Source organism: Sus scrofa, chromosome 5, assembly GCF_000003025.6.
Source record: "Sus scrofa isolate TJ Tabasco breed Duroc chromosome 5, Sscrofa11.1, whole genome shotgun sequence".
Taxonomy (NCBI): domain Eukaryota; kingdom Metazoa; phylum Chordata; class Mammalia; order Artiodactyla; family Suidae; genus Sus; species Sus scrofa.
The window spans coordinates 8,865,401-8,891,075 of record NC_010447.5 but is presented as its reverse complement, the minus strand read 5'-3'; the positions used below and the strand labels follow the sequence as shown (position 1 = coordinate 8,891,075).

At 53.3% G+C, this 25,675-nt stretch overlaps 1 protein-coding gene across 5 annotated transcripts in view; it reads left to right on the top strand.

Moving 5' to 3' along the window:
* SYNGR1 (synaptogyrin 1) overlaps positions 1-20,435 on the top strand; it is a 31,627-nt gene extending 11,192 nt beyond the window's left edge. Inside the window, exons 2-4 of one of the 5 annotated variants that reach the window (XM_021091099.1) lie at positions 10,433-10,670; positions 11,987-12,132; positions 16,624-20,435. In XM_021091099.1, the coding sequence (XP_020946758.1) occupies positions 10,433-10,670; positions 11,987-12,132; positions 16,624-16,779 (540 nt within the window). In that variant the 3' untranslated portion in view covers positions 16,780-20,435. 5 annotated transcript variants of the gene reach the window in all.

Sequence of the window (25,675 nt, the reverse complement as noted above, 5' to 3'; positions counted from 1 at the left end):
CGACCTCATCTGTCTACAGCTTATCTGGGGGAAGACTCAGCAGGTGCCTAAAGCCAGGCCTCTGGGAAGTTCCCTGCAAACAGCAGTGAACTCTGTCCCCACCCCCCCACCCCCACGCTGGCTGGGCCCAGCTCTTCCTGGAGCCCGAGTTAGTCTGATGCCCAGCAGCGGGCCAGGCCCGGCTGCCAGCTCTGTGCACCGCTGTGGAGAAAAGTGGGCCAGGCCCTCCTCACTGTAGGATGGTGACCTGGCTCAGCACAGCAGCATCGCTCCTGGTCTCAAGCTGATCCTAGAGTCTGGGATCTGGAATTCACTTCTTCACGGAGAGGCAGCTGAAGGTTGAGATTCGGCTCACATTCTGGAATGGGTTGAACAGGAGGCCCAGCGCCGTGCTTACCTGCTAGGGGTCTGCCTGCTATGGACTGGCCGGAGTCCAGGCCTGTGGAGCCTCAGCCTTCCTCTCTGTGAAATGGGCTAAGTAAACCTGCTTTGTGGAGATCTTTTGCTGTTGATTTCCCTTTTTTTTTTTAAATTGAAGTGTAGTTGACCTCCAATGTTGTGTTAGTTTCTGGTATGCAGCAAAGTGATTCATTTACACTTATATGTGTATATATTCTTTTTCCGATTCTTTTCCATTATAGTTATTACAAGATTTTTTTTTTTTTTTTTCTGGCTGTGTCCATGACACATGGAAATTCCCGGGCCAGGGATTGGATCCAAGCCGTGGTTGCGACCTGCGCCACAGCTGCAGCAACGCCAGATCCTTCAACTTACTGTGCTGGGCCGGGGATTGGACTTTTGTCCTGATGCTGCAGAGAAGCTGTGGATTCCATTGCCCCACAGCGCGGACTCCAGGAACCCATTTTTTAAAAGACCCAGGATTGGAGTTTCTGTTGTGGCGCAGTGGTTAACGAATCCAACTGGGAACCATGAGGTTTCGGGTTTGATCCCTGGCCTTGCTCAGTGGATTAAGCATCTGGCGTTGCCATGAGCTGTGGTGTGGGTCTCAGATGCAGCTTGGATCCTGCGTTGCTGTGGCTGTGGTGTAGGCCGGTGGCTACAGCTCCAATTAGACCCCTAGCCTGGGAACCTCTATATGCCGCGGGAAGCAGCCCTAGAAAAGGCAAAAAGACAAAAAATAAAAATAAAAAAAATAAAAGACCCAGGATTGGATTGATAAAGATGGTGGAAAAAAAAACAGTTTTGCCCCGGTTTACCTTAGTGCTTTGAAAAAAAACCAAAAAAAAAAACCAAAAAAAACCCACTTCTGTAGTGCAAGGGAAAGAGGTTGTTTCTCTTGTTCCTGCCAGCAACCAGCGGCCCCTCTGAGTCCTCCCCCAGGCCAGCCCCCCCATCCTCTCCTGTTTCCGGGCTGCTGGTTCCGCCTTCCCAGGCCCGTCCCCCGTCCCGCAGCAGATCTGCTGTTAGGATGAATCCCTTCCTCCCGGGCCTCTGCCGCTGTGGCCAGCGAAGAATTTCATCCTGGTGTAACTTCCGGTTCTCCGGTGGCTGCTCGGTGTGCTCTTGGCGGTCCCTGCAGATCCGGCCTTAGCAAGTCACCCTGGAGGCCACCTGACACAGAGCACCAGCCCTCCATCCATTCCCTAAGCAGCGGGGTGCCCTGGGTAAGGACGTGGACCTTGTGGAGTCAAGAGCGTGGGTTTCAGTCACATCGTGGGTCTGGAGGGCGACCCCCTCCCTCCTGCCTCAGGCTGTGGGACAGAAACCAGAGACCCGTGCCTGCTGCAGGGGAGCTCCTTCCCACTTGGGGTGGGGAGATGCAGCTAAAGGGTCCTGCGGGAAGTGTGGGGAGACCGCGAGGGTCCGGTGTCGGGTTGTGTGTCCTTGGCAACGCTTCTTCCCTTCCCCGAGCCGCGGTTTCTCCATCACTAACTCTCAGCCTGGTCCCCGGGAGGCTCCCTGTCCTGGCCCAGCCCTGCGACCTCTGGGGCCCCTGGCACACACACCTGCCTTCCCGGATTCTCAGCCTGATCTCGCCCCGACCTGCTCGACCTGCTCAGGCTCTTCCCCTCGCTCCCACAGCAGACCTGTGTCGGCAGATTCTGGTGGCTTTACCTCCAAAGTACACTCAGCACCTGTACTTCTCACCGTCCTGCCACCCACACCCCCAGCCCCCAGCCCCCTCAACCCTCACCTGGGCTCTGCATAGCCACCCCCCCACACCTCCCCACTTTAACCTTCGCCCCCCTGTCTTTTCTCCACCTTGGCTGGGGAGAAACCAAAGTCTGATCAAGTCACTCGCCTGCTCTTAACTCCTGAACTCAGCCTTCCCCTCCAGTCCCTGGGGGTCAGCTCCTGCCTCCCTCGGTGACCTCGCCTTGCTCGCTCCGCTCCAGCCACACTTTGTCCGCCTCCTCAGTGCACAGAGCTTATTTGCACCCCAGGGCCTTTGCACCTGTGCTTGCTTCTCCCAGGACCATCTCCAGGTATCTGCGTGGCTCTGTCTCCCTGCAGCTGGGCTGCTGCTCAAAGGTCACTCCATCAGAGCTCCCCTCCCCCCCAGTTCACCCAGTCTCTGTCCTCCTGCCCTGCTCTGTGCTTCTTGTCAGGACTTTTGTTCTTATTTGCCGGCTCTTTGTCTCCTTGGTGAGAACAGGACCTTGCTGCCTCAGCCTTGCACACTAGGTGCTCAGAAATACTGTCGAATGAATGAACACCCGAGGGCAAGCCCCAGTTCGTGGGCCTCCGAGATGAGGCCGCCCAGGCCTGGGGTGCGGGAGCGCTGGGGGTGCAAGGCAGTCAGCTCCCTGGATAGCACATGCCAAGGAGAGGGGCCATCCGGAGCATAAAGGGAAAAGGGAACAGTTAGTTCTCACCCACGACCTGAGGGTGGGTGTGGCAACCATCTTCTGGGAAGAGAACAGTGGGGGCTCAGGGTGTGAGGCGGGCAGGCAGGTGGCCGGTGGGAAGCAGAGGGAAGGGCGGCCCCAGGAGAGGTGGGCGGGCTGGGTACTTGGACGGCGTTGACCCACAGCCTTAGGAGCTGCGAAGAGGAGGGCAGGTCCCTCGGAGGCTGTTTTGATCTTGTTCCATCCCCTCGTGGGGACACGTCCTCGCCAGCACTTTCCTCCGGGCCTCTCCGAGGACTCCCTGCTCCTCTCCCCCAGGAGGGCCCGTCTTAATGGTTCCTCCTCTTCTGTCCCCACAGCCCCGGGACTTCCACCTGCCTCCTGCTCCCCCTCCTCCCCCAGCCTGCTTCGGGGAGGGGGTCCACCCTTGTTCCCACCTCCAGCTCCCAGGGAGCATGCGTGTCAGGAATTGCCGCTCCAGAGGGTCTTCCTTGTGCTCTGCCTTCTTTCCTGGGGCTTCTGGAGCTGGGAGTTAACCTTCACTAAGTCCTGAAGGCTCTGCTCTGGGTACTTGCGTGTAATTCTCCCATCAGCCCTCTGACAGAGGACCAATCTGAGGCTCAGAGAGGTTAAGTCATTTGGCAGAGGCCACACAGCATGAGCAGCAGGCCTGGGATTTGGGGGGCGCAGCATGGACTCCAACATTGACCCTTTGTGTCTGGCTTCTTTCACTTCTGTCTTCACGTGTTTTTTGTTTGTTTGTTTCATTTCGTTTTTTAATTTTTTTTTTTTTATCTTTTTTACGCCTGCACCTGCAGCATATGGAAGTTCCTGGGCTAGGAGTTGAGTTGAAGGTGCTGCTGCCAGCCTACACCACGGCCACAGCAACACTAGATACAAGCCACATCTGCGACCTAAGCCACAGCTTGTTGTAATGCCGGATCCTTAACCTATTGAGCAAGGCCTGTGATCGAACCCTCATCCTCACAGACGCTATGTTAGGTTCTTAACCCACTGAGCCACACGAGAACTCCTCTTCACCTGTTTAAAGGTTCATCCAGTTACAGCATGTGTCAGAACCCTGTCCCTCTTTATGGCTGAATAATATTCCACTGCATGGCCGTGCAGAGCTTACTTCTCCATTCATCCATTGGACATTTGGGTCAGAATCCTTCTTCACACACAGTGTTATGAACCAGTGGCCTCCAAACCTTGGATCATGCACTCCTTCTGGAAAAATTTTTGAACCAATCCTCCCATTAGATGTGGATTTGAAACCCGTGCCCTATGGTCTGTTGATCTGCAACAAATAGGTGAGACTATACAATGGAGAAAAGACAGTCTGTTCGATAACTGATGCTGGGAAAACTGCACATGTAAAAGAATGAAATCGGAACATTCTGTAATACCATATACAAAGATAAAGTCAAAATGGATTAAAGATCTAAATGCAAGACCAGAAACCCTACAACTCCTAGAGGAAAACATAAGGCAGAACACTCTAAGACATAAATTGTGGCAGTATTTTTTTGGACCTGCCTCTCAAAGCAAAGGAAATACAAGCAAAAGTAAACAAACGAGACCTAATTAAACTTAAAGGCTTTTTGCACGGCAAAGGAAACCATTGACAAAAATGAAAAAACAGGAGTTCCAGTCGTGGCTTGGTGGTAAACGAATCCAACTCAGGAGCATGAGGTTGTGGGTTCAATCCCTGGCCTCACTCAGTGGGTTAAGGATTCGGCGTTGCTGTGAGCTGTGGTATAGGTCACAAACGTGGCTCAGATCCCTCATTGCTGTGGCTGTGGTGTACGCCGGCGGCTACAGCTCCTATTGGACCCCTAGCCTGAGAACCTCCATGTGCCACGGGCGCGGCCCTAAAGAAAGCAAAAAAAAAAAAAAGACAGCCTATTGAATGGAAGAAAATACTTGCCAACGATGTGAATGATAAGGGGTTAATATCCCATGTGTATAAACAGCTCATACAACTCAACATCAAAAACAAACAAACAAAAAACTTAATTAAAAGATGGGTAGAAGAACTGAATAGACATTTTTCCGAAGAGGACATGCAGATGGCCAACAGGCAGATGAAAAGATGTTCAGCATCCCTGATCATCAGGGAAATGCAAGTCAAAACCACCATGAGGAGTCCCTGCGGTGGCGCAAGGGGATCAGCAGCATCGCTGGAGCTCTGGGGTGCAGGTTGGATCCCAGGCCCAGCACAACGTGTTAAGGATCCGGTGTTGCTGCAGCTGCAGCATGCGTCCCAGCTGCGGCTTGGAGCAGATCGCTGGTCTGGGAACCCCATGTGCCACAGGGTGGCCAAAAAAAACCCCCAAACAAACAAACATGAAACAAAAAACCACAATGAGATAATCACCTCCCACCTGTCAGAATGGCTGTCATGAAAATGACAATAAATAATGACTGTTGTCGAGGATGTGGAGAAAAGGGAACCCTCATATACCATTGGTGGGAATGTAAATTGCAGCCACAGTGGAAAACAGCATACAGGTTTCTCAAAAACAAAAAATAGAAACTTTTTTTTTTTTTTGTCTTTTTGCCTTTTCTAGGGCTGCTCCCTTGGCATATGGAGGTTCCCAGGCTAGGGGTCGAATCGGAGCTGTAGCCACCGGCCTCCACCACAGCCACAGCAACTCGGGATCCGAGCCACATCTGCAACCTACACCACAGCTCACGGCAACACCGGATCCTTAACCCACTGAGCAAGGGCAGGGATCGAACCCGCAACCTCATGGTTCCTAGTCAATTTATTAACCACTGAGCCACAACGGAAACTCCGAAACTTTTAAAAAATATAATTACCATATGACTCAGCAATCCCACTCCTGGATATTTATCCCCCCCAAATGAAAACATTAATTCCAAAAGATACATGCACCCCAGCGTTCACAGGGGCATTATTTACAATTGCCAAGATATGGAAACAAACTAAGTGTCCATCAACAGATGAATGGCAAAGATATGGCATATATATACAATGGAATACTGCTCAGCCATAAAAACGGGAAATTTTGCCATTTGCAGCAACATGTATGGACTTGGGAGGGTATTATGCTAAGTGAAATAAGTCAGACAGAGACAAATACTTATGATATCACTTATACATGGAATCTAAAAAATACAACAGGCCAACAGGAGTTTCTGCTCTGGCACAGAGGGTTTAGAATCCAACTGTAGGAGTTCGCGTTGTGGCGCAGTGGCTAATGAATCCGACTAGGAACCATGAGGTTGCGGGTTCGACCCCTGGCCTTGTTCAGTGGGTTGAGGATCTGGCGTTGCCGTGAGCTGTGGTGTAGGTTGCAGACACGGCTTGGATCCTGCATTGCTGTGGCTGTGGTGTAGGCCAGTGGCTACAGCTCCGATTAGACCCCTAGCCTGGGAATCTCCATATGCCGAGGGAAGGGCCCTAGAAAAGGCAAAAAGACAAAAAAAAAAAAAAAAAAAAGAATCCAACTGCAGTGACTATGACTTGGGTCACTGCAGAGACGCAGATTTGATCCCCAGCCCAGTGCAGTGGGTTAAAGGATCCCATATTGCTGCAGCCATGGTGTAGGTCACAGCTGCAGCTCAGATTCAGTCCTTCACCTGGGCACTTCTGTATGCCATGCAAACTTCCGTATGCCATGCTTGCGGCCATAAAAAAAATTAATTAATTTAAAAAAATCAAAAAGCTAGTGAATATAACAACAACAAAAAACAAACACAGGAGTTCCCATCATGAAACGCATGGCAGTGAAATGAATCTGATAGTAACCACGAGGATGTGGGTTTGATCCCAGGCCTTGATCAGCAGGTTGAGGATCTGGTTGCCATGAGCTGTGGTGTAGGTCACAGATGTGGCTCGGATCCTGTGTGGCTGCGGCTGTGGTGTACGTCAGCAGGTGTAGCTCCGATTCGACCCCTAGCCTGGGAACCTCCATATGCCACAAGTGTGGCCCTAAAAAGAGAGAAAAAACACAAAAACAAAAACAGACTCACAGATGTGGGAAACAAACTCGTGCTTACCGGTGGTGGGGGGCAATTAGGGGTAGGGAACCATGAGGTTCAAACTATTATGTATAAAAGGAGCTACAAGGATATATTGTACAGCATGGGGAATATAGCCAGTATTTTATAATAACTATAAATGGAGCAGAACCTTTAAAAATTGTGAATCACTGTATTGTCCACCTGGAACCTATAATGTTGCACGTCAACTCTACTTCAATAAAAAGTGGCGATTGGTTTTATATTTATTACCACACAAATATATCCAGTTTGTTATAAAACCCACGTAAAGTGCAGACATCTTATAAAGAGATTTTTTTCTTCATTTTTAAATGATTTTTATATTTTCCATTATAGCAGGTTTACAGTGTTCTGTCAATTTTCTACTGTACAGCAAAGGAACCCAGTCACAATATGTACACATACATTCTTTTTCTCACATATCCTCCATCCCTCTCCGTCGTAAGTGATTAGATATGGTTCCCAGTGCCACGCAGCAGGATCTCGTGGCTTATCCATTCCAAAGGCAATAGTTCGCATCTCTTAACCCCAGATTCCCAGTCCATCTCATTCCCTCCCCTCCCCCCCCCCCTTGGCAACCACAAGTCTGTTCTCCAAGTTCATGAGTCATCTTTTCTGCGGAAAGGTTCATTTGTGATGATAAGATTTTTTTTTTTTTGTCTTTTTGTTGTTGTTGTTGCTATTTCTTGGGCCGCTCCCACAGCATATGGAGGTTCCCAGGCTAGGGGTTGAATCGGAGCTGTAGCCACCGGCCTACACCAGAGCCACAGCAACGCGGGATCCGAGCCGCGTCTGCAACCTACACCACAGCTCACGGCAACGCCGGATCGTTAACCCACTGAGCAAGGGCAGGGACCGAACCCGCAACCTCATGGTTCCTAGTCGGATTCGTTAACCACTGCGCCACGACGGGAACTCCTTTTTTTTTTTTTTTTTTGTCTTTTTGTTGTTGTTGTTGTTGTTGTTGTTATGATAAGATTTTTTAAAAGATGCTGCTCGTATTTTCTCCCATACCTGCCCTGAAACCACTACTCATCCTGCATGTTGGCTAAGGCGGAAAATGTGTCTGGTTCATGTTGAAATTATAGTTTCTTTCTTTTTTTTCTCTCTTTTTTTCTTTTTTGTCCTTTTGGGGCCGCACCCATGGCATATGGAGGTTCCCAGGCTAGGGGTCAAATCAGAGCTCCAGTTGCCGGCCTGCACCACAGCCACAGTAATGTCAGATCTGAGCCACATCTGTGACCTCCACCACAGCTCACAGCAACGCCATATCCCTAACCCACTGAGTGAGGCCAGGGATCGAACCCGAAACCTCATGGTTCCTAATCAGATTTGTTTCCGCTGCACCACGACGGGAACTCCAAAATTATAGTTTCTTATTGTGGGAAAATTGGAAAGAAAAGTGAAGTGGAAAATGGACAATAAAAATCCTCTGCAGCCTGCACCTCGGGCTCACTGCAGGCCACACCCGAGGCTCTGTCTTCCTGTTCATGTGTTTGTCTGTTGGGTGTGGGCCTCTTTGTCCTCACAGTTTTAGGGGAGGCAAGAGGCAGGAGGAAAAAGCATGAAGCCAGGTCCCTGGGTTTGAAGCCAGCTCAGCCACATGCCAGCCATGTGACTCTGGACACATTAACCAATACCTACACCTTCCCTGCCTCATCTGCAAAATGCCAGTGATACTGATTGTGTTAGCCAGCTGCTGCCATGTAAGTAAAAAAACATAGTGGCTTATGTATTTTTTATTATCATAGTTTTTATGGCCGCATCTGCAATAGATGGAAGTTCCCAGGCCAGAGACTGAATCTGAGCCACCACTTTGACCTACCGCACGACTTCCGCCACACCAGATTCTTAACCCACTTTACCAGGCTGGGATCGAACCTGAACCTGTGCAGTGACCCAAGCCGATGCAGTTGAATTCCTTTTTTTTTTTTTTTTTTTTTTTTTCCCGTGATTTTTAGGGCCACACCCACAGCATATGGAAGTTCCCGGGCTAGGGGTTGAGTTGGAGCTGCAGCTGCTGGTCTATGCCATAGCCACAGCCACAGCCACTCAAGATCGGAGCCACATCTGTGACCTGCACCACAGGTCACTGCAACGCCAGATGCCCAACCCACTGAGCGAGGCCAGGGACCAAACCCGCATCCTCATGGATACTAGTCAGATTCGTTTCTGCTGTGCCACAACAGGAAGTCCCCATAATTGTGTTCTTAACCCACTGCGCCAAAGTGGGAACTCTGAAAATGTAGTGGCTTAAAACAACCAATATTAGTTTTCTTAGTTTCCCTGGTCAGCAGTCTGCTTGGCCAGGTGCCCTACCTTACATCGTGATCTCAGCCAGGGCTGTGGTCTCATTTGGAGGCTGAGGCTGGATCCACGGTCAAGGTCACTTACATGGGGCTGGCAGGACTCAGCCTTGTGGTTTGAGGGGCTCAGTTCCAGACCGCATGTTTCTCCGTAAGGCAGCTCTAAACGTGGGAGCTGCTTCCACCCGATCGAGCAAGTGGCAGGGGCTGAGAGAGGGTGAGCATGACAGAGACCGGAGTCTGTAACCTTCTCCCAGCAGAAGGGACATCTGTCACTGTTTGCCGTATCCTTTTTTTTTTTTTTTTTTTTCTTTTTTGGCTGCCCGGTGGTATATGGAGTTCCCGGGCCAGGGATCAGATCCAAGCTGCAATACTGACCTGCACCTCAGCAACCCTGGACCTTTGACCCACTGGGCCAGACCGGGGATCAAACCCATGTTCCAGCACTTCTAGGAGGCTGTTGATTCCATTGTGCCACAGCGGGAACTCCTGCCATATTCTGTTTAGAAGCAAATGGCTGGGCTCAGCCCACAGTCCAGGGGAAGGAGATTGCACAAGTGCATGAATACCCGGAGGTGGGGTCGTGGGGACTGTCTCTGCTGGCTGCCACCCCAACTGAAATAGACATGTCCTGGGGGCCGTTGGGGGCTTTAAAGGAGGTACCACCTGTAATGCACTAGGGTTGTGCAGCTTGCCTGGGATTGACCGAGTTGTGACTGGTATCTTTTTTCATTGATCGCTCTTTCCACCTGTCAGGGCCTGGGCAACAGGGAAGGGTGGGACCACGGACAGGGCCTGAGACCCCAGAACAGCCCACAGCTCCGCAGAGGGGAGGGAAGCACAAGATGAGGCCAGGCCCGTGCCAGCTTCTGGGGGAGTCATGCTGGGGCACGGGGGCTTGGCAGACTCACCACCCAGAGGGCATGAGACCATTTGTTCTGGGAGGCCGGGTCCAGACCCAGAGTAACCTTGGTGCCAGAGCCCAGGAAGCCCTCTCTGCACCCGACTGGAAGGGGTGCGAGGCCGCACATGCGGTGGGAGGGTCCTCCGTGCCTGCCGCTGCAGAAGGAAGGGATTGACTCCTCCTGGGCTGTGTGACCCTGAGCAAGTTCCCCTCCCTCTCTGGGCTTCCCCTCTGAAATGCCTGTGTAACAGCGGGCCTGTGGCTTTTGGGGGAAGAGGGCTCCCAGAGAGGCAGGCGACAGACCGAGGGCCTAGCAGCCCTCCCCTCCCCGGGGCCGGGGCCTACGGGGGGCTCACACGGCCCCCCCCCAACCCCTGCAGGTGTTCTCCATCGTGGTGTTCGGCTCCATCGTGAACGAGGGCTACCTCAACAGCCCCTCCGAGAGCGAGGAGTTCTGCGTCTACAACCGCAACCCCAACGCCTGCGGCTATGGCGTGACCGTGGGCGTGCTCGCCTTCCTCACCTGCCTGCTCTACCTGGCCCTGGACGTCTACTTCCCGCAGATCAGCAGCGTGAAGGACCGGAAGAAGGCCGTCCTGTCGGACATCGGCGTCTCGGGTGAGCCCCCAGCCCAAGCCCCCCCCCCGCCCCCCTGGCACAGCGGAGTCGGCAGGGGGCTGTCCCGCGTGGTCCCGCTCGTCCGCATCCTCACACACACCTGCCAGGCGGCTCCCGCCCTTCTTCCCATTTTCCAGATGAGGAAACTGAGGTGCAGGCGGGTGAAGGGACAGACTTGGGGTCATAAGGCTGGTAGCAGGGAAGGACGGGCCCAGCGCTGGGCCCGAGACCCCAGAACAGCCCATGGCTCGTGGCGGGGAGGGGAGCACAACGCCCATGTCACCTCGCCTTTCAGCGGCGTCCTCTGGCCCCTGCCTTGGTGGAGCCCTGTGAGAACTAAACAGGCGGTAGCTGAGGGCCCGGGCACACAGTAGGCATCGCGGGAGGTCAGGACCTGGAGCTGGGGAGCTGCTGCCCTTGCCCTTCAGAAACGACCTTCGCCAGAGGTCGCCTGGCCTCTGTCCCCATGAGTTCTGAGGGACTGATTGGAGGATGCTTGGGTTTGGAGCCCGTGGCCTAGAACTGTGGTCTCTGGTCTGTGGCTGGGACCTCCCCCCACTTCCAGGCCCAGGACTCTCAGGATGTGCCAAGCTGCCCGCCAGGGGTGAGGCCTGGGGTCCCTCAGAGTCGAAGGAACTAGAATGACATAAGTGCTTCTCAAATTGTGTTCCCTGGAACCCCGGAGCTCCCCAGCAGAGCCTCTAGGAGGGTCTGGGCTCTAGGCACTGACCACTAGGCACCTGGGCTCTTTATCCCAAGCAGCCTTGGACTTTCTGGGCACACAGAAGTCTTGTGGCTACAAGGCTCGCAATCCCGAACTCTCCAGACCTTGGTTCTGCAAGGGCCCCGCACTGAGACTGCAGACACCATAGAGACGCAGACCCACTGGCCGTGGCGTGCCCTCCTCCTTCCTGGCCTGTTCTCTGGGAGGCAGCAGCGGGCGGGGGTTGGGTGGACGCTCTTCAGCGAGCTGCAGGCCTCAGGGTGGACCACGGGCCAGGGGGGATTCAGCTGGGAGGTCTGTGTTTGGTTGAGGTTAGAGAAACATGGGCCTAGGCTGACGGGGTTTTCTCCCTCCCTCCCTCCCTCCCTCCCTCTGCCCCCCCCCACCCCTGCTCTGGCCTGGCTGGCTCTCTCCCACCCTGCATCTGACCTCTGACTGGCCTCTCTGTTCTCTGCATCTTCCCTGCACTCCCCCCACTCTGATTCCCCCCCCCACCTCTTCCTTGGGGGTGGGGGCATGGGAGACTCCCTCTTGAACCTCCCATCTCACATTTCCTCCCCACTCCCCCGCTTGCCTCGTGTGGACACCCTAGCCTTCTGGGCCTTCCTCTGGTTCGTGGGCTTCTGCTACCTGGCCAACCAGTGGCAGGTCTCCAAGCCCAAGGACAACCCACTGAACGAAGGGACGGACGCAGCCCGGGCCGCCATCGCCTTCTCCTTCTTCTCCATCTTCACGTGGGTGAGTACGCCGCCCAGCTGGCCCCCACTCGCCTGCCCAGCCGGGCCCCCGGGGCTGGTGGCCTTTCAGCAGAACCAGGGACTCTGTTCTCCCTCCCTCCTCAGTGCTTACAGGGTGAGGGGGGGAACTGCTCCCCGAGGAAGAAGACAGCTGCCATTGCCAGTGGGGACAGGCAGGTGGTGACGACAGACCCTGCCTTTGGTGTAGTAACAGGCTCCCCTCCCAGCCACTCCAGTATTTGGGTGGTAGAGAGTTGCTGTCCCCTTTTACAGATGAGAAACCTGAGGCCTAGAGGGCAGGATAAGGCTTCGAGATTCTACACTGGGAAGGAGCCCAGGCTGAGAGGAGACCTGGGTCAAACCTTGGGGCCGCCTCTAATTTTCTGGGCCTCTATCTGCCCGTCTGTAAAATAGGGAGCTTGGATTTGCGGTGGGGCGTGCCACAACCGCAGATGTCCACAGGGCAGGCAGGACCTGAGAAGGCGTGAGTGGGCCAGGTGGCACGTGCACGCCATCCTAAAAGGGCACCCTTTGCCCAGCAGGAAAGGGGACCCACAGAGGCCAGGTCTTCCTGTTTCCCCAGCAAAGCCAGAAATCTGAGTTTCTCTGTATACTCTGATCTTTATGTGTCAGCAATTTATTCAGGTTAAAAAATACATACTGTGCGGGTCAAAAAAAGCCTGTGTTTGGCCCCTCTGGCCAGAGGTCACCCCTTTGCAGGCTCTGGACCCGGTGATCTCAAGCACCCACCTGCGTGACAGCAAGGCTGGCCCCTCTTTCCCACTGGTTCCAGGTCCTCTCGATTTAATTTTTCTCCCCTCATCTCCCTCCTGCAGAGACCTGGGGTGACATAAACCCAGAACCTCATCCCCAAGGTTCTCCCCTCCCCTCCGGCAGCCCCCTCCCCTCCAGGCTTTCTGGCTGTGCGGCCCCAGGCTTCGGCAAGGAGGAGCCCCCCCGGGGTGGGGCTCTCTACTGGCAGCCCTGGCCCCTCCTGCGAAGCCGTGCTTCAGCCAGCCTTCGCTGTCCTCCTGCCTTCCCAGGCCTGTCCTGGCCAGGCTTCTTTCTCTTTTTTGGGACCCCGTGGACCTCCGTTTTCTCCCGAGGGAGGGGCCCGCAGAGGAGGAGGTGGGTGATTGGACCTCAGGACTTCCGGGGGCGGGCCTGAGGGTCTGACTGACAGGTTCCTGATGAAGCCCGCCTTCCTGCTGGCAGCTCTGCCTTTCCCTGTTCTTGGAGGCTGGCCTCATCCCTGCTCTCTTCTGGCAGAGCCTGACCGCAGCCTTGGCCGTGCGGAGATTCAAGGACCTTACCTTCCAGGAGGAGTACAGCACCCTGTTTCCTGCCTCGGCACAGCCGTAGGCCTGCCCTAGTCATGCCCGGTGGCTAGGCTGGGGGGCACCTACTGCCCACTGATCCGCCAGGATGCCAGGCATGCTGGGCAGGGGCAGGCTGGCTTGAGAGGCCGTTAAGACTCACCACCTATTCACTCATTGCCTCCTTTGTGTCCGTTCATTCAGTAAACATTTATTGAGCAACTGTTTTGTGCCTAGTGATGAATCAGGCGTGCCCCTGGCCCCAGGAGCCCGCAGGCTGGGGAGGGAAAGACAAACTGAAATTTTCCCCAGTGCACAGCCGCAGGATGCTGGAGGGTTGAAGGTGGCTCCATACATGGGCCGCTGGGGTGCTGAGCTGTGGGCACAGTGTGAGAGCCTGTCCCACGGCTGCAAGAGCAAAGCCGATTTTATAGTCCCCATGGCAGGTGGCTGCCAAGGGAAGTTCTGGCCAAGGACATCAGAGGACTCTTGGTCTGGCTCTGCTCTCATGGGCAGTGTGACCCTGGACAGACCCCTGCACCTCTCTGAGCCTCAGCCTGCTGGATTGAGGAGTGATAATGGACTGACGTCTCAGGGCTGTTGTGCAGATGAACCAAAGGTTGGCATGGGGCTTGGCACAGAGATGCTCAATAAATGTAGGCTCCCTTGTTCATCCATCCATTCATTCATTCTCTCCAAAGAGGACACCTTCATAATCTCTGCTTTGGGAGTAATTCTACACAGGCTCCCTCCTTGGGGCTCTCAGCTGCCTGGGCGGGAGCCCACCTACCCCTCCTCTACTCTCTGCAGGAATGGAGGAGGTAACGGAGCCCAGACCCCAGAGCAAAGTGTCCCAGGTCCTTGCGCTCTGAGCAGAAGCCCCAGCCTCCCCTCTGCACCTCAGTCCAACAGGGGCTCACACTTCTCCGTGGCTTCTGTCTGTGGCGTCTGGAACTGGATGGCTAAAGGACACCTTGACTCAGTGGGGACAGAGGAGTGACCACAGAGATAGCACTAGGTCTGGAACTGCTATCCCTGGAGGGGTCGCTGAGGTCATCTGCTCCAGCCCCCTGCCTCTGTGCGGGACACCAGCCTGGAGTTATGGGAGGACCACGTCTGTAGGAGTTCCTGTTAGGGACTCATCCTTTCATTCCCAAAGCTCTTGGGGGCTTGCTGATGGCTCAGAGGTGCTAAAGATGTGGCCCCACTCCTGAGGAGGCAGGGGCTTTCCACCCCCCTGCTCCTCCAGGCTCCTGCATCTGAGGCCCCCCCCCCCCCCCGCCCCGCAGCAAAGTGGAACGTACAAGACAGCCACTCCTGACCTCCTCAGCTCACCTCCTTGAGTCCTGGTCTGCCTTTCCCAGGCCCCTGGCACTTTGCTTTAAATAGCCACTTTCCAGGAAGGGCTGCCCCTCTGAGTTTTCTCCAGTGACATAAATCAAAAGGTAATGCCTAGTCACTGGGTTTCTGGAACTTTCTGGAATAAAACACCAAGGGCACTTTGCCCCCTGTCTCTCACCCGTTGACCCTTTTGGGTTCCTGGTTGACTTACGGCCTTGTCAGCTGGCGGATCAAAAGGAAGGAGGTGGTGAGGGCCCTGGCCTGGGAAGGAGCAGGACTCCTGTGTTCCAGTCTGGGTTCTGGCACTAACTTGGCCATAAGGCCTCCCTTTTCTAGGCCTCAGTCTCCCCAGCCCCCAAATAGGGGTGTGTAGAGCATGTGCATCTTTCCATCACAGCCAGATTACCTGGGTTGGGAAGATCTCTGGAGAAGGCTTTCAGTGTAGACCTATAAACATTTTCTTTTAATGACAGATTTAATTCATTCCCTAGCTTGATGTGGTCCGTGTCATTGTCCTTATAACAATGTAATTGCTTTTACTGAAAAAGAATTTCCCACCTATGTATGTATGCTGTAGACAAGTCTTTCCCAACTGGGCCCTATAAAAAAAGAGCTTCTGTGGTTAGAAAAGGTTGGTAAATGCTGTTTGCCATAGTTTCCCCTTGGGGATCCCAGCATACATTAAAGAGACAGGGCTTTGACAGGTCCTATGGTCCTGAGACTTGTTTTACTCTGTTTAACTCAGTTTCCCAAACTCCTTTGATCAAGAGTTTCAGTTAGAATGAGGTTCAGAAGCAAATGACAAAACTCGTAAATAACAGCGGTTGAAACAAACTCTTAGATAGTCTGGGGCTGACATAGTGGCCTCAGAACTTGTTAGTGACCCAGGCCTCTCCCATCCCTACAACTGGGCTCATAGATCTCATGGTCCAATATGGCAACTTGAGCACCAGCTATCACATCTGCATTCCAGGCATCAGGTCAAAGGGTGGGACAGAGAACTTGGGGGTGATCCATTGGCCAGAACTTAGTCATATGGCCATGCCCAGCCACGTGAGAGACAGAATAGCCTTTGAGATGCTGACATTCTCTGTCACACCAAAAACCTGTTTTTTCCATTCCACGTAAAACCCTGAGAACACAGTTTTAGAAGGATGCTGTGGGCCTCTGAGCCATTTTAACGCTCCTCAATGAAGGCTCTGAAGATTCTAGATTTTTTTTTTTTTTTTTTTGGTCTTTTTAGGGCCGCACCCACAGCACATGGAAGTTCCCAGGCTAGTGGTTGAATTGGAGCTATAACTGCTGGCCTACACCACAGCCACCACACCTACGCCAGATCCAAGCCGCGTCTTTGACCTACACCACAGCTCATGGCAACACTGGTCCTTAATCCACTGAGTGAGGCCAGGGATCAAACAAACCCATGTCCTCACAGATACTAGTCAGATTTGTTTCCACTGAGCCACAGTGGTAACTCTGTAGACTCTAGAATTTTTTGATGACCTAGAGTGATCTCTGGGATTAGGGGATACGAGGCAGGCAGGTGCTTTCTGAAGGTCTTTCTGGCTCGACAGTGTGGTTCTGGGCTGGCTGCAAGGACAGCCTTCCTTCCCAGTCAGGCTTGGTCCCATCTTTGGTGTTTTGAGGATATTTAACCCTCTTTTGCCTGCGTCCTGTGGACTAACCTCTACTAACCCAGTGCTCTTGTCTGTCTCTCCCTTAACCATCCCCTCCCTCCTGTCCTTGTCCCTGCCGGCCCCCGTCCCCAGGCGGGCCAGGCAGTGCTGGCCTTCCAGCGGTACCAGATTGGCGCCGACTCGGCCCTCTTCTCCCAGGACTACATGGACCCCAGCCAGGACTCCAGCATGCCTTATGCCCCCTACGTGGAGCCCAGCACCGGGCCAGACCCCGCCGGCATGGGCGGCACCTACCAGCAGCCGGCCAACACCTTCGACACCGAGCCCCAGGGCTACCAGTCGCAGGGCTACTGAGCTGCAGTGACCACCTGCCCCCGCCCCGCCCCAGTGGCCCCCCTGCCCCTTCCCTCCACACCCAGCGCCCCCGCTCCCCCCCAGGCTGCCCTGCCCGGCACCTCCAGGTTGTTGCACTGAGGCCCAGGGCAGCTTGGGCGGGATGGGGCAGTAAGGTGCTGGGGCTGTCTACACGTGTGTGCAGGTGTGTCCAGCAGGGCTCTGGGGTGTTTGTGTTCATTCCTTGTATCTTCGAGCCTTCGTCAGGCACCTCCTGTATGTCAGGCCTGTGCTTGGCACGAGTGCTGAAGGACAGATGGTCCCCAGAAAGGGGGATGAGCGGCGGAGGAGGTCCCGCTGGTCCCACAGGTGGGCACGGAGGGAAGGATCCCCCAGAAGATGCCGGGGAGGTTTGGCTGAGGGGTGTGAGCACCCACAGGACCCTGGGGGCCGTCACCTGCTAGGAGTGACACAGCCGCCCTGCTAGGAGGGTTGGGGCTGTCTGCCTTTTATGGCCGAGGAAACTGAGGCCTGGAGAGGTCCGGGTCACTCGCCCAGGGTCATGCGGCCAGCCAGTGATGGGGGTGGGGCCAAGCCCAGGCCACCTGACGACAGAGCACCTGCTGTCCCCGTCCTCCCCGCCTCCCCTGATCCCTGGGCGGGGGGCTCCACCGTTCAGTGCTCCTGTCACTCTGAGAGGTCTTGGGGACCTCAGCCCGTGAGACACCCTGATTCTGCTGCAAGCCAGGGGCCTGCTCTGCCCCTGCCCCGCCTGTGCCCCCTGCAGCGGGACAGCCCTGCCTCCAGGCCCCTCTCCCCACACCCTGCCGGCCCCTCCCCGGCCTTATCGGGGCAGGAGAGCCTTGAGGGCTGCCTCACCCCGCATACTGCTCTGAGCTCTGCGCTGTGCGGGTCCCCGCAGGAGCGCCCGCGCCCCTTGGTGGCTTCCCAGGGGACTGACCACTGTCCCTGCCTCTAGGAGAGGCCCGCTAAGTCCCTACCTGGAACTGGGTGGACAAGGAAGCCCAGAGGGGGAGCACCCGGCCCAAGGTCACAGTGAGTGAGTGGCAGAGCTGGGCTTGCTGCCTGGGCTTCTTGGTCCCAGCCACCTAGCGATGCCCTGTTCCCTGCCCTTGTGACCTCCCAGGAAACAGAACTGATCTGGGACACTGTGTCATCTTTCCCTCCTCTGGGATGGCCAAGGACATGGAGCATCCCTCCTCTGGCCTCCCAGAAGGCCTACCACTCGGCCAGTCCCTCTGTGGGGAGACAGGGGCTCTAGATCCAACAGGGCCAGCCTGTGAGCTGCTGCCATGGGACAAACTGTCCCCAAGATGAACGGTGAGAGCCCCTGGGGCATGGAAGGCTTGGGGAGATGACAGGCTCTAGGAGAGAGGATGGCAGGTGTTCCCAAAGGCATAGGAAGGGTTGTGGGGGGAGGGGGGGAATCTTGCACAACATGGGTGCTCTGCTGAGCCTTAAGCAACAGGGAGGCCTTGAAGGGAGAGAGGCAGGGGCGACCTGGGGCCCAGCAGCCACCAGCCGGTGCCTCGGGGAGCAGGCAGCAGGGTTGTGGGCCGCCTGGTGCTGGATGTTCCTACCACCGGCCCCCCCAGGAACCCCAGGGCAGGTAGTGTTTGCTCACTTGTCTCTTGATGCAGCAATTATGAGGCATCTGTGCCCGGAGTACAGAGGGTGGGATCCCTGCCCTTGAGGAGCTGGCAGGCGTCAGAAATGAGCACTAAACCAGCAGCTGCACCAGGGTCCATAACGGGGCGATGCGCCATGCGATTGCCAGACGGGCCAAGGCCCTGTGAGGAGGGACCCTGAAGACAGGCAGGAGTCAGCAGGGCAGTGAGGGGAGGAGAGGGAATTTCCTAGGCAGAGAAGTAGCATCACTGTCCCCACTTAACAGAAGGGGAAACTGAGGCTCAGAGAGTGCGAGTGAATTAGCAGTGGAGTGTGGATTGGGTCTTGTCAAGTCTTCCCAAGGGACAGCAGTGACAGGAGAGGACCCCAGATAATTGAGTGACAGCTGCACGTTGCTGGCTTCAATTTTCCACATCTGGGCAAAGGGCTCTATCTGGTTCTCTCCCCCGGGGGACCCAGGTGGGGACAGGATGGGGTCACGGTGTCTGCCAGGCTGAGCAGTGGAACCTGTACCAGACCAGAGGTTGGCAAAGCAAGTAAGGGTGGGGGTGGGCGCGGCTGCATTTCTAGCAGAGAGAAGTTCTGTGCCCACACAGCATGCTGGGAGAAGTCCTCCCCTTCACCCACTCCCCACCAAAACCCTCCCTTTCTGATGGGCACTGGGAGACCTCAGGGTGCTGCCCATCTGTTCCCCTGGGCACCAACCAGCTGCTGGTGATGCTGGGCTAGAGGGCAGGATACCATTTAAGCTTCACCCAACCCTTGAGTATTTAGTACAGAAGCTCCTTGCCCCCCATAATGGGAACGTTTACAAGACTGTGCCAGGGGCAGGGGGTGCTGACTCTTGCCACTTGGCACTCCCCGCTCGTCCTGGGGTGCCGTCCAGGCAGGATCGCGTGGTCAGGCTGTGCGGTGGTAGGAATGAGAAACAGGATGAGAGATTGGAGGGCAGGGTTTGACTGAGACCCAGAGCTCCTGACTCCCCTGATGGGTTGGAGGCCCTGTGCCATGGCTTCACTGAGGACAGCCCAGCTGGGGACCCCCAGCTCAGAGCCTGTGCTCACAGGCCAGCGGGATCCCCTTTTCCCTCCCTGCTGCTCCGCTCTGCCTCCCCTTTGCTTCCAAGCCCTTCCTTGGAGAAGGGCACCCCTGCACTTTGACCTTGCTGAGTTGGGGCTCCCTTCTCTCATCAGGCACAAGAGAGGGCTGAGGAAAACTGGGTTCCACACAAGTGAAGAGCTGCAAGGACCCTTAGGGGCAACAGAACCTGGGCCGGGAGACAGTGACCTGTCCAAAGTCAAGCCCAGAGCTAGGGGTTCCTGATCCAGGTGTCCTGCTTCTGACGTGACACTGACCCTGCACCGTTACAGGACACCTGCCCGTGTATGGCTCCTAGTCCACCTGGGGGGGGGGGGCGTAACAATTGAGGGACTAATTCCCAGGGTACTGGCATCTGCTCCCCACTGCAACCTTCCCTGGTGATTCTTGATCTTCAAAGACTATTGGGGGTCCCGGGCTTCCCCTATATAACCAAGAGCCCCCACACTACACCTCAGGGGCCCCTAAGCTTGGCCCAAGACCCCTTTGATTCTCTAAGGAGCACAGAGGGGGAGCACCTCTCCCCAGAGTTTATGGGAGGATGGACTTGTCCATCTGTCTCCTGGCGCTGCCCCTTGATGTGACACTCCCATCCCCTGGTGCCCACAGCCCTGGTCTGGGTGGCCCGGCCCTTCCCGCAGCGTTACTGCCTGTGTATAGTATAAATATATATATTTTCTACATATAAGATGTATAATATAAGGCTCCACAAATATATCTCTGTGTGTGCGTGTGTGCAGTGAATGGCGGTCCCCATCCTGGGCCCCCACTCTGGACTCCCCCCACCACCTGGTTAAGTCTCTCAAGAGTGAATCCAGTGGCCCTGTGGCACCCTTCTTTATGACATCCGTCCATTTGTGGTGAACCAAGTGAAGGTGGTGACTTCTGGTGACATAGTAATAAAGTGAAGACTCAATCCCACCAGTGGATTGCAGAGTGTCACGGTGTTTTTTTGTTCTTTGCGAGTGTGACTTGGCGTTGCCCATTCCCTCTGTCTCCCCTGATCTGGAACAGGCTTTATTTGTTCATTATCATTTAGTAAAAAGTAAAATCATTACAGTTGAAGCCAGGGCTGGCCAACATCCCATGCCACTCCCTATCCTGGCCCCCTCCCCAGCCGCCAGAGGCAGCCAAGACTGAGAAGTTGGCCTTCTTGCTTCCAGACCATTCCCATGCTCTTAGGTACACATATGTTTGCAGGACGCTGTTTTAAAAATCAGTGGCCCCGCAGTTCCCGCGCAACAGGATCTTCGGTGTTTCTGCAGCGCCAGGACGCAAGCTGGATCCCTGGCCCAGCACAGTGGGTTAAAGGATCCCAAGTTGCCACAGCTGAGGCCTAGGTCACAGCTGCAGCTCAGATCTGATCCCTGGCCTGGGAGCTCCATATGCTGTGGGGTGGACAAAAACAAAATAAAATAAAAGTTGGTGGCCCTGAGCTGGCACACTATTTATCCAGACCCTGTGAAGTGCCAGACACTGTGCTGGTTCCTAGGAGTTCGACACTGAACCAGGTAGACAGACCCTGTCCTGGCGGGAGTGGTCATCCAGCAGGGGAGATGGCGGGTAACCGACATGGAAGCAAAAATCCAAATTAAGTGCTGAGAGAATGTCAGAAGATGCCATTTAGACCTGGGCCCCTTTGACTAGATGACCCTTAACCCGAGCTCTCTAGAATGAGCAGGGGTTCCGTGGCAAGAAGGTGGGCTGCTGAGCATTCTGGCAAGAGGACCTGGAACGCGGAGGTCCCTGGCTGGCGAAGAGCTTGGGAGGGGCGGACACTCAGGAGAGAATGCGGAGGGATCTGCCCACGGTACTTGAGTTCTATGGCAAAAGCCTGCGTAGGGGCTTGGTTCATACTGGACCCACTGGTGGGTGAGTGATCCTGGTGTGTGCTTTGAAAAGACTACTCTGGTAGTGAGATGGCAGTCAAGACATTGCCGCCCATTGTGACAGGAAGGTCACCATGGCGATGAGAAGAGTGGAAGAAGTCAAGATGCATTTGACGAAGGGGCAGATCAGTAAATGATGAACTGAGTAAAGTGGGGTTAGGTAGGTGTGAGAACGACTCAAGTCCTAAGAGGAGCGCTGGAGGGTCAGGCTCGTGGGGAGGAGCAGGGGAGCACGACTCTGTACAGACCCGGCAGTCAAGGTGCTGGCCACCCGATCCCCTGCTGTCTGCAAGTCCTGCCTTAATCGCCAAGGAAGTGGCTGCTAGGCCTCCAATTGGACAGAGATGAGCACCTGATCCACTGGCCGTCCTTTCATAGGCCGACACGTATTATAAAGGGGATGGGCGCCATGACTAAGCCAATCAGATTGCTTCCCTCTGCACTGGGCCAGAGGGATTGGTCAATGGGGAGTGGGAGGACCCCAGAGGAGGCCGGCGGTCTAAGAGAAAGTGGAGACCTGCAGGTTCCAGTTCGCCGGGGTTCCGCCCGCCTTTGCTTTAAGGAGGCCTGCGGACAGCAACTGCTGGAAACCAAAAGACTCCAACCATCCCTGGGAGGGCCGCCCTTAAAGCTGCTGTCCCCTGAACCCCACGCGAGCAAGCGGACCCCTGGGACACAAACCACTGGGCTTGGCTCTACCCCAGGCCTCACAAGTTCCAAGATGGATGGAATTGTGATCACTTAGTAGTCATACCATACTTTGTTTGCATTTTCTCTCCCATCGTCATTATTTAGGTATCCCCTCCAGGCATTATAGTTACCAAAGCACTTGTCACATACCCATCAAAGGACTTCAAAAATTGACATCAAAGGTCTCAGATCTGCCACACGAGGTGGGGATGGGTGAGAGATTTAGAAGAATGACTCTCAGATCGAGAAGTTGGCTTCCCAAAAAGGATGAATAGGACCTTACAGTGGAGAGGGTCAGCCTTCCAGGATGACTAACCCTCCACACTGTGATGTGGGTTTTAAAAAGTTATCACATGGTGGGCATTCATCGGCCTTGAGCGAAGTCTGTAAAAGCCTGAAAGAGTTGTCATGGAGTCAGGGAACTGTGAAGATCCTTTTAAAACAAAACAAAACAAAACAACAACAACAACAAAACCTAGGAGTTCTGGAGTTCCCGTCGTGGCGCAGTGGTTAACGAATCCGACTAGGAACCGTGAGGTTGCGGGTTTGATCCCTGGCCTTGCTCAGTGGGTTAAGGATCCGGCATTACCGTGAGCTGTGGTGTAGGTTGCAGACGTGGCTCGGATCCCGAGTTGCTGTGGCTCTGATGTAGGCTGGAGGCTACAGCTCCGATTCGACCCCTAGCCTGGGAAACTCCATATGCCGAGGGAGCGGCCCAAGAAATGGCAAAAACAAAACAAAACAAAACAAAAAAAACCTAGGAGTTCCTGTCATGGCTCAACGAAACGGATCTGACTAGTATCCATGAGGACGCAGGTTCAATCCCTGGCCTCGCTCAATGGGTTAAGGATCCAGCATTGCTGTGAACTGTGGTTGCAGATGCGGCTCGAATCTGGCATTTCTGGGGCTATAGCGTAGGCCAGCGGCTACAGTTCCGATTGGATCCCTAGCCCGGGAACCTTCATATGCCTAGGGTGCAGCCCTAAGAAGACAAAACAAAACAAAACAAAAAAAAATCAGTTTTCAGGGCTGCTACATAATTTACAGAGCATGGTTTAAAATTAAATACAGGGCCTCTTGTTCAAAAAACACTTTAAAAACATAGAACGGTTAGGAGTTCCCATTGTGGCTTAGTGGTAATGAAACTGACTGGTGTCCTTGAGATCGCAGGTTCATTCCTTGGCCTCGCTCAGTGGGTTAAAGGATCTGGTGTTGCCTCGAGTGATGTAGGTCACAGATGCAGCTCAGATCCAGCGTTGCTGTGGCTGTGGCGTAGGTCTGCAGCTGCAGCTCCCATTCAACCCTAGCCTGGGAACTTCCATATGCTGCTCATGCAGCCCTAAGAAGTAGAAAAAGAAAAAAAAGCAAGACAAAACAAAATAAAAAAACAAAATAGTGCAGTCAAAGGTACTACAATATAAAAAATTTTCCTTTCGAAATATTTTATTACTTATAATGATAAGTAAGGGGTAATAGTAATACATAAATAACCCATAAACCAAAAATTGCAAAAAAAATTTTTGTCACAATTTTATATAATACAGTGAAAATAATACCTTATTAATAAGATGTCATTAATCATTAGACTTTGGCTCAGTTTTTTGCAAACTCATTTATTGTCATCAAAATGTATATTTTTGCCGACTTCATTTCAATTAACATAAATGAAATCTAGGACAATCATTTCTGGCAAATAAGGCTCAGGTGTGATCCCTGGCCCGGGAACTCCATATGCTGCGGGGTAGCCAAAAAAAAAAAAGAAAGAAAAGAAAGAAAGAAAAAGAAACTGAGAATGACTTCATGATTTGTATATAAGTTTAAGAAACTATTTATGCGTTTGCTTGCTCTATCTTTGATTACAAGGAAAAATTAATTTTAAAATTGCCTTCCTCATTAAAAATGAAACTTCAGGAGTTCCCATCGTGGTTCAGTGGTTAACGAATCCGACTAGGAACCATGAGGTTGAGAGTTCAATCCCTGGCCTTGTTCAGTGGGTTAAGGATCCGGTGTTGCCATGAGCCGTGGTGTAAGTTGCAGACGTGGCTCGGATCCCGCATTGCTGTGGCTCTGGCAGAGGCCAGCGGCTACAGCTCCGATTAGACCCCTAGCCTGGGAAACTTCATATGCCCCAGAAGTGGCCCTAGAAAAGGCAAAAAGATAAAAAAATAAATAAATTTAAAAATTTTTAAAAATGAAACTTCACAGGAAAATAGAATTCTTTTCTATAGAATATGATTTTTTAATTTCTATTTCTAAGCCTGTGAATTCTTGCTTTGCAATGTTGCAGCAGTTTTCAAAACCGGAGGTTCTAGCTCTGAAGAATTCTAACGACTCCCTCACAGGCTTTATTGCATCATCCATGTGCATGCTTTGGTTCTGTAATAATTTACTGATAGTTGTAATAATTTACTGACAGTTTACTGCGTGAGGGCCAGCAGTTCCTGTCCCAGATTTAAGCCACAGAGCTTCTATTTGTTAGACGCTGCTGAATGGGCTCTTCCGTGTGGGGTCCCTTCTCTCACCATGGCCTTGGTGGACTGCAGCCACCTTTGGCTGCTACAATCTGGGCACAGATCCTGATGCCTTGCAGCCCCACAGTCTTGCAGATTGCCCAGACATGTGGGTGCACATCAGGTGGCCAGGCCAACTGCTCAGCACCCATGCTGCCTGCTACCCGCCATTCTGGCTGGCCAGAGCCTGCTTGTTGCCACCTGCTGTATATCTTCTGTTCATGCACATACTTCATCGTCTCCTTGAGCTTCGCTTACAAAACAAGTTCAAGGAAAAAATTTTAGAGAATTTCAAGATGGGGAGTTCCTGTCGTGGAGAGAGGAAATGAATCCGACTAAGCCCTTAAAAAAAAAAAAAAAAGAATTTCAAGATGGCACACACAGAGCATTAACCCAAAAGCTGGGTCCATTCTGAGCGCAGGTGCCTGTGTGACTGTGCTGATCACATGCCCATGAGTTCAGCCCTGCCCAGAATACTGATTCTGGCCCCCTCTCCATTTCCTCTTTATTCTGAATCTTTCTTCTTCTTCATTTAGTCTTCTTGTCAATTAGATAGCTACGCTTTTCTTTTGACCGTGCCCATGGTATGTGGAAGTTCCCAGGCTAGAGACTGAACACTCACCACAGCAGCAACCCAAGCCGCAGCAATGACAATGCCAGATCCTTAACCTGCTGTGTCACAAGGGAACTCCCGAGGTAGCTACACTATAATATAGTACTATGATATTTGGTCTTTATCCAGTCCCAGTTCCTAGCACAGAGCTCCTAAAATCCTTGGAATTTCCCGATGATATAGATAAAAGAAATAATTTTTATTATTCATAACAAGGTCCTTTCAGCCACACCTGTGCATATGTTAATGAGATGACCTTATTTTTAGTGTCTTGAAAAAAATTTATTTTAAATCTATTTCTTTACTTTCCTTTTTCTATGCTTGATTTAGAAAATTCCATCTATTGGTGTGGTTTTAAGAGCCACAATTAATAATATCCTGATGTCAGAGAATACATAATTGAGGTGACTTTGGGAAAGTGCCTAAGGATGGGGGATTGACTGCAGCAGCTCCAGCTGTGTGATCAG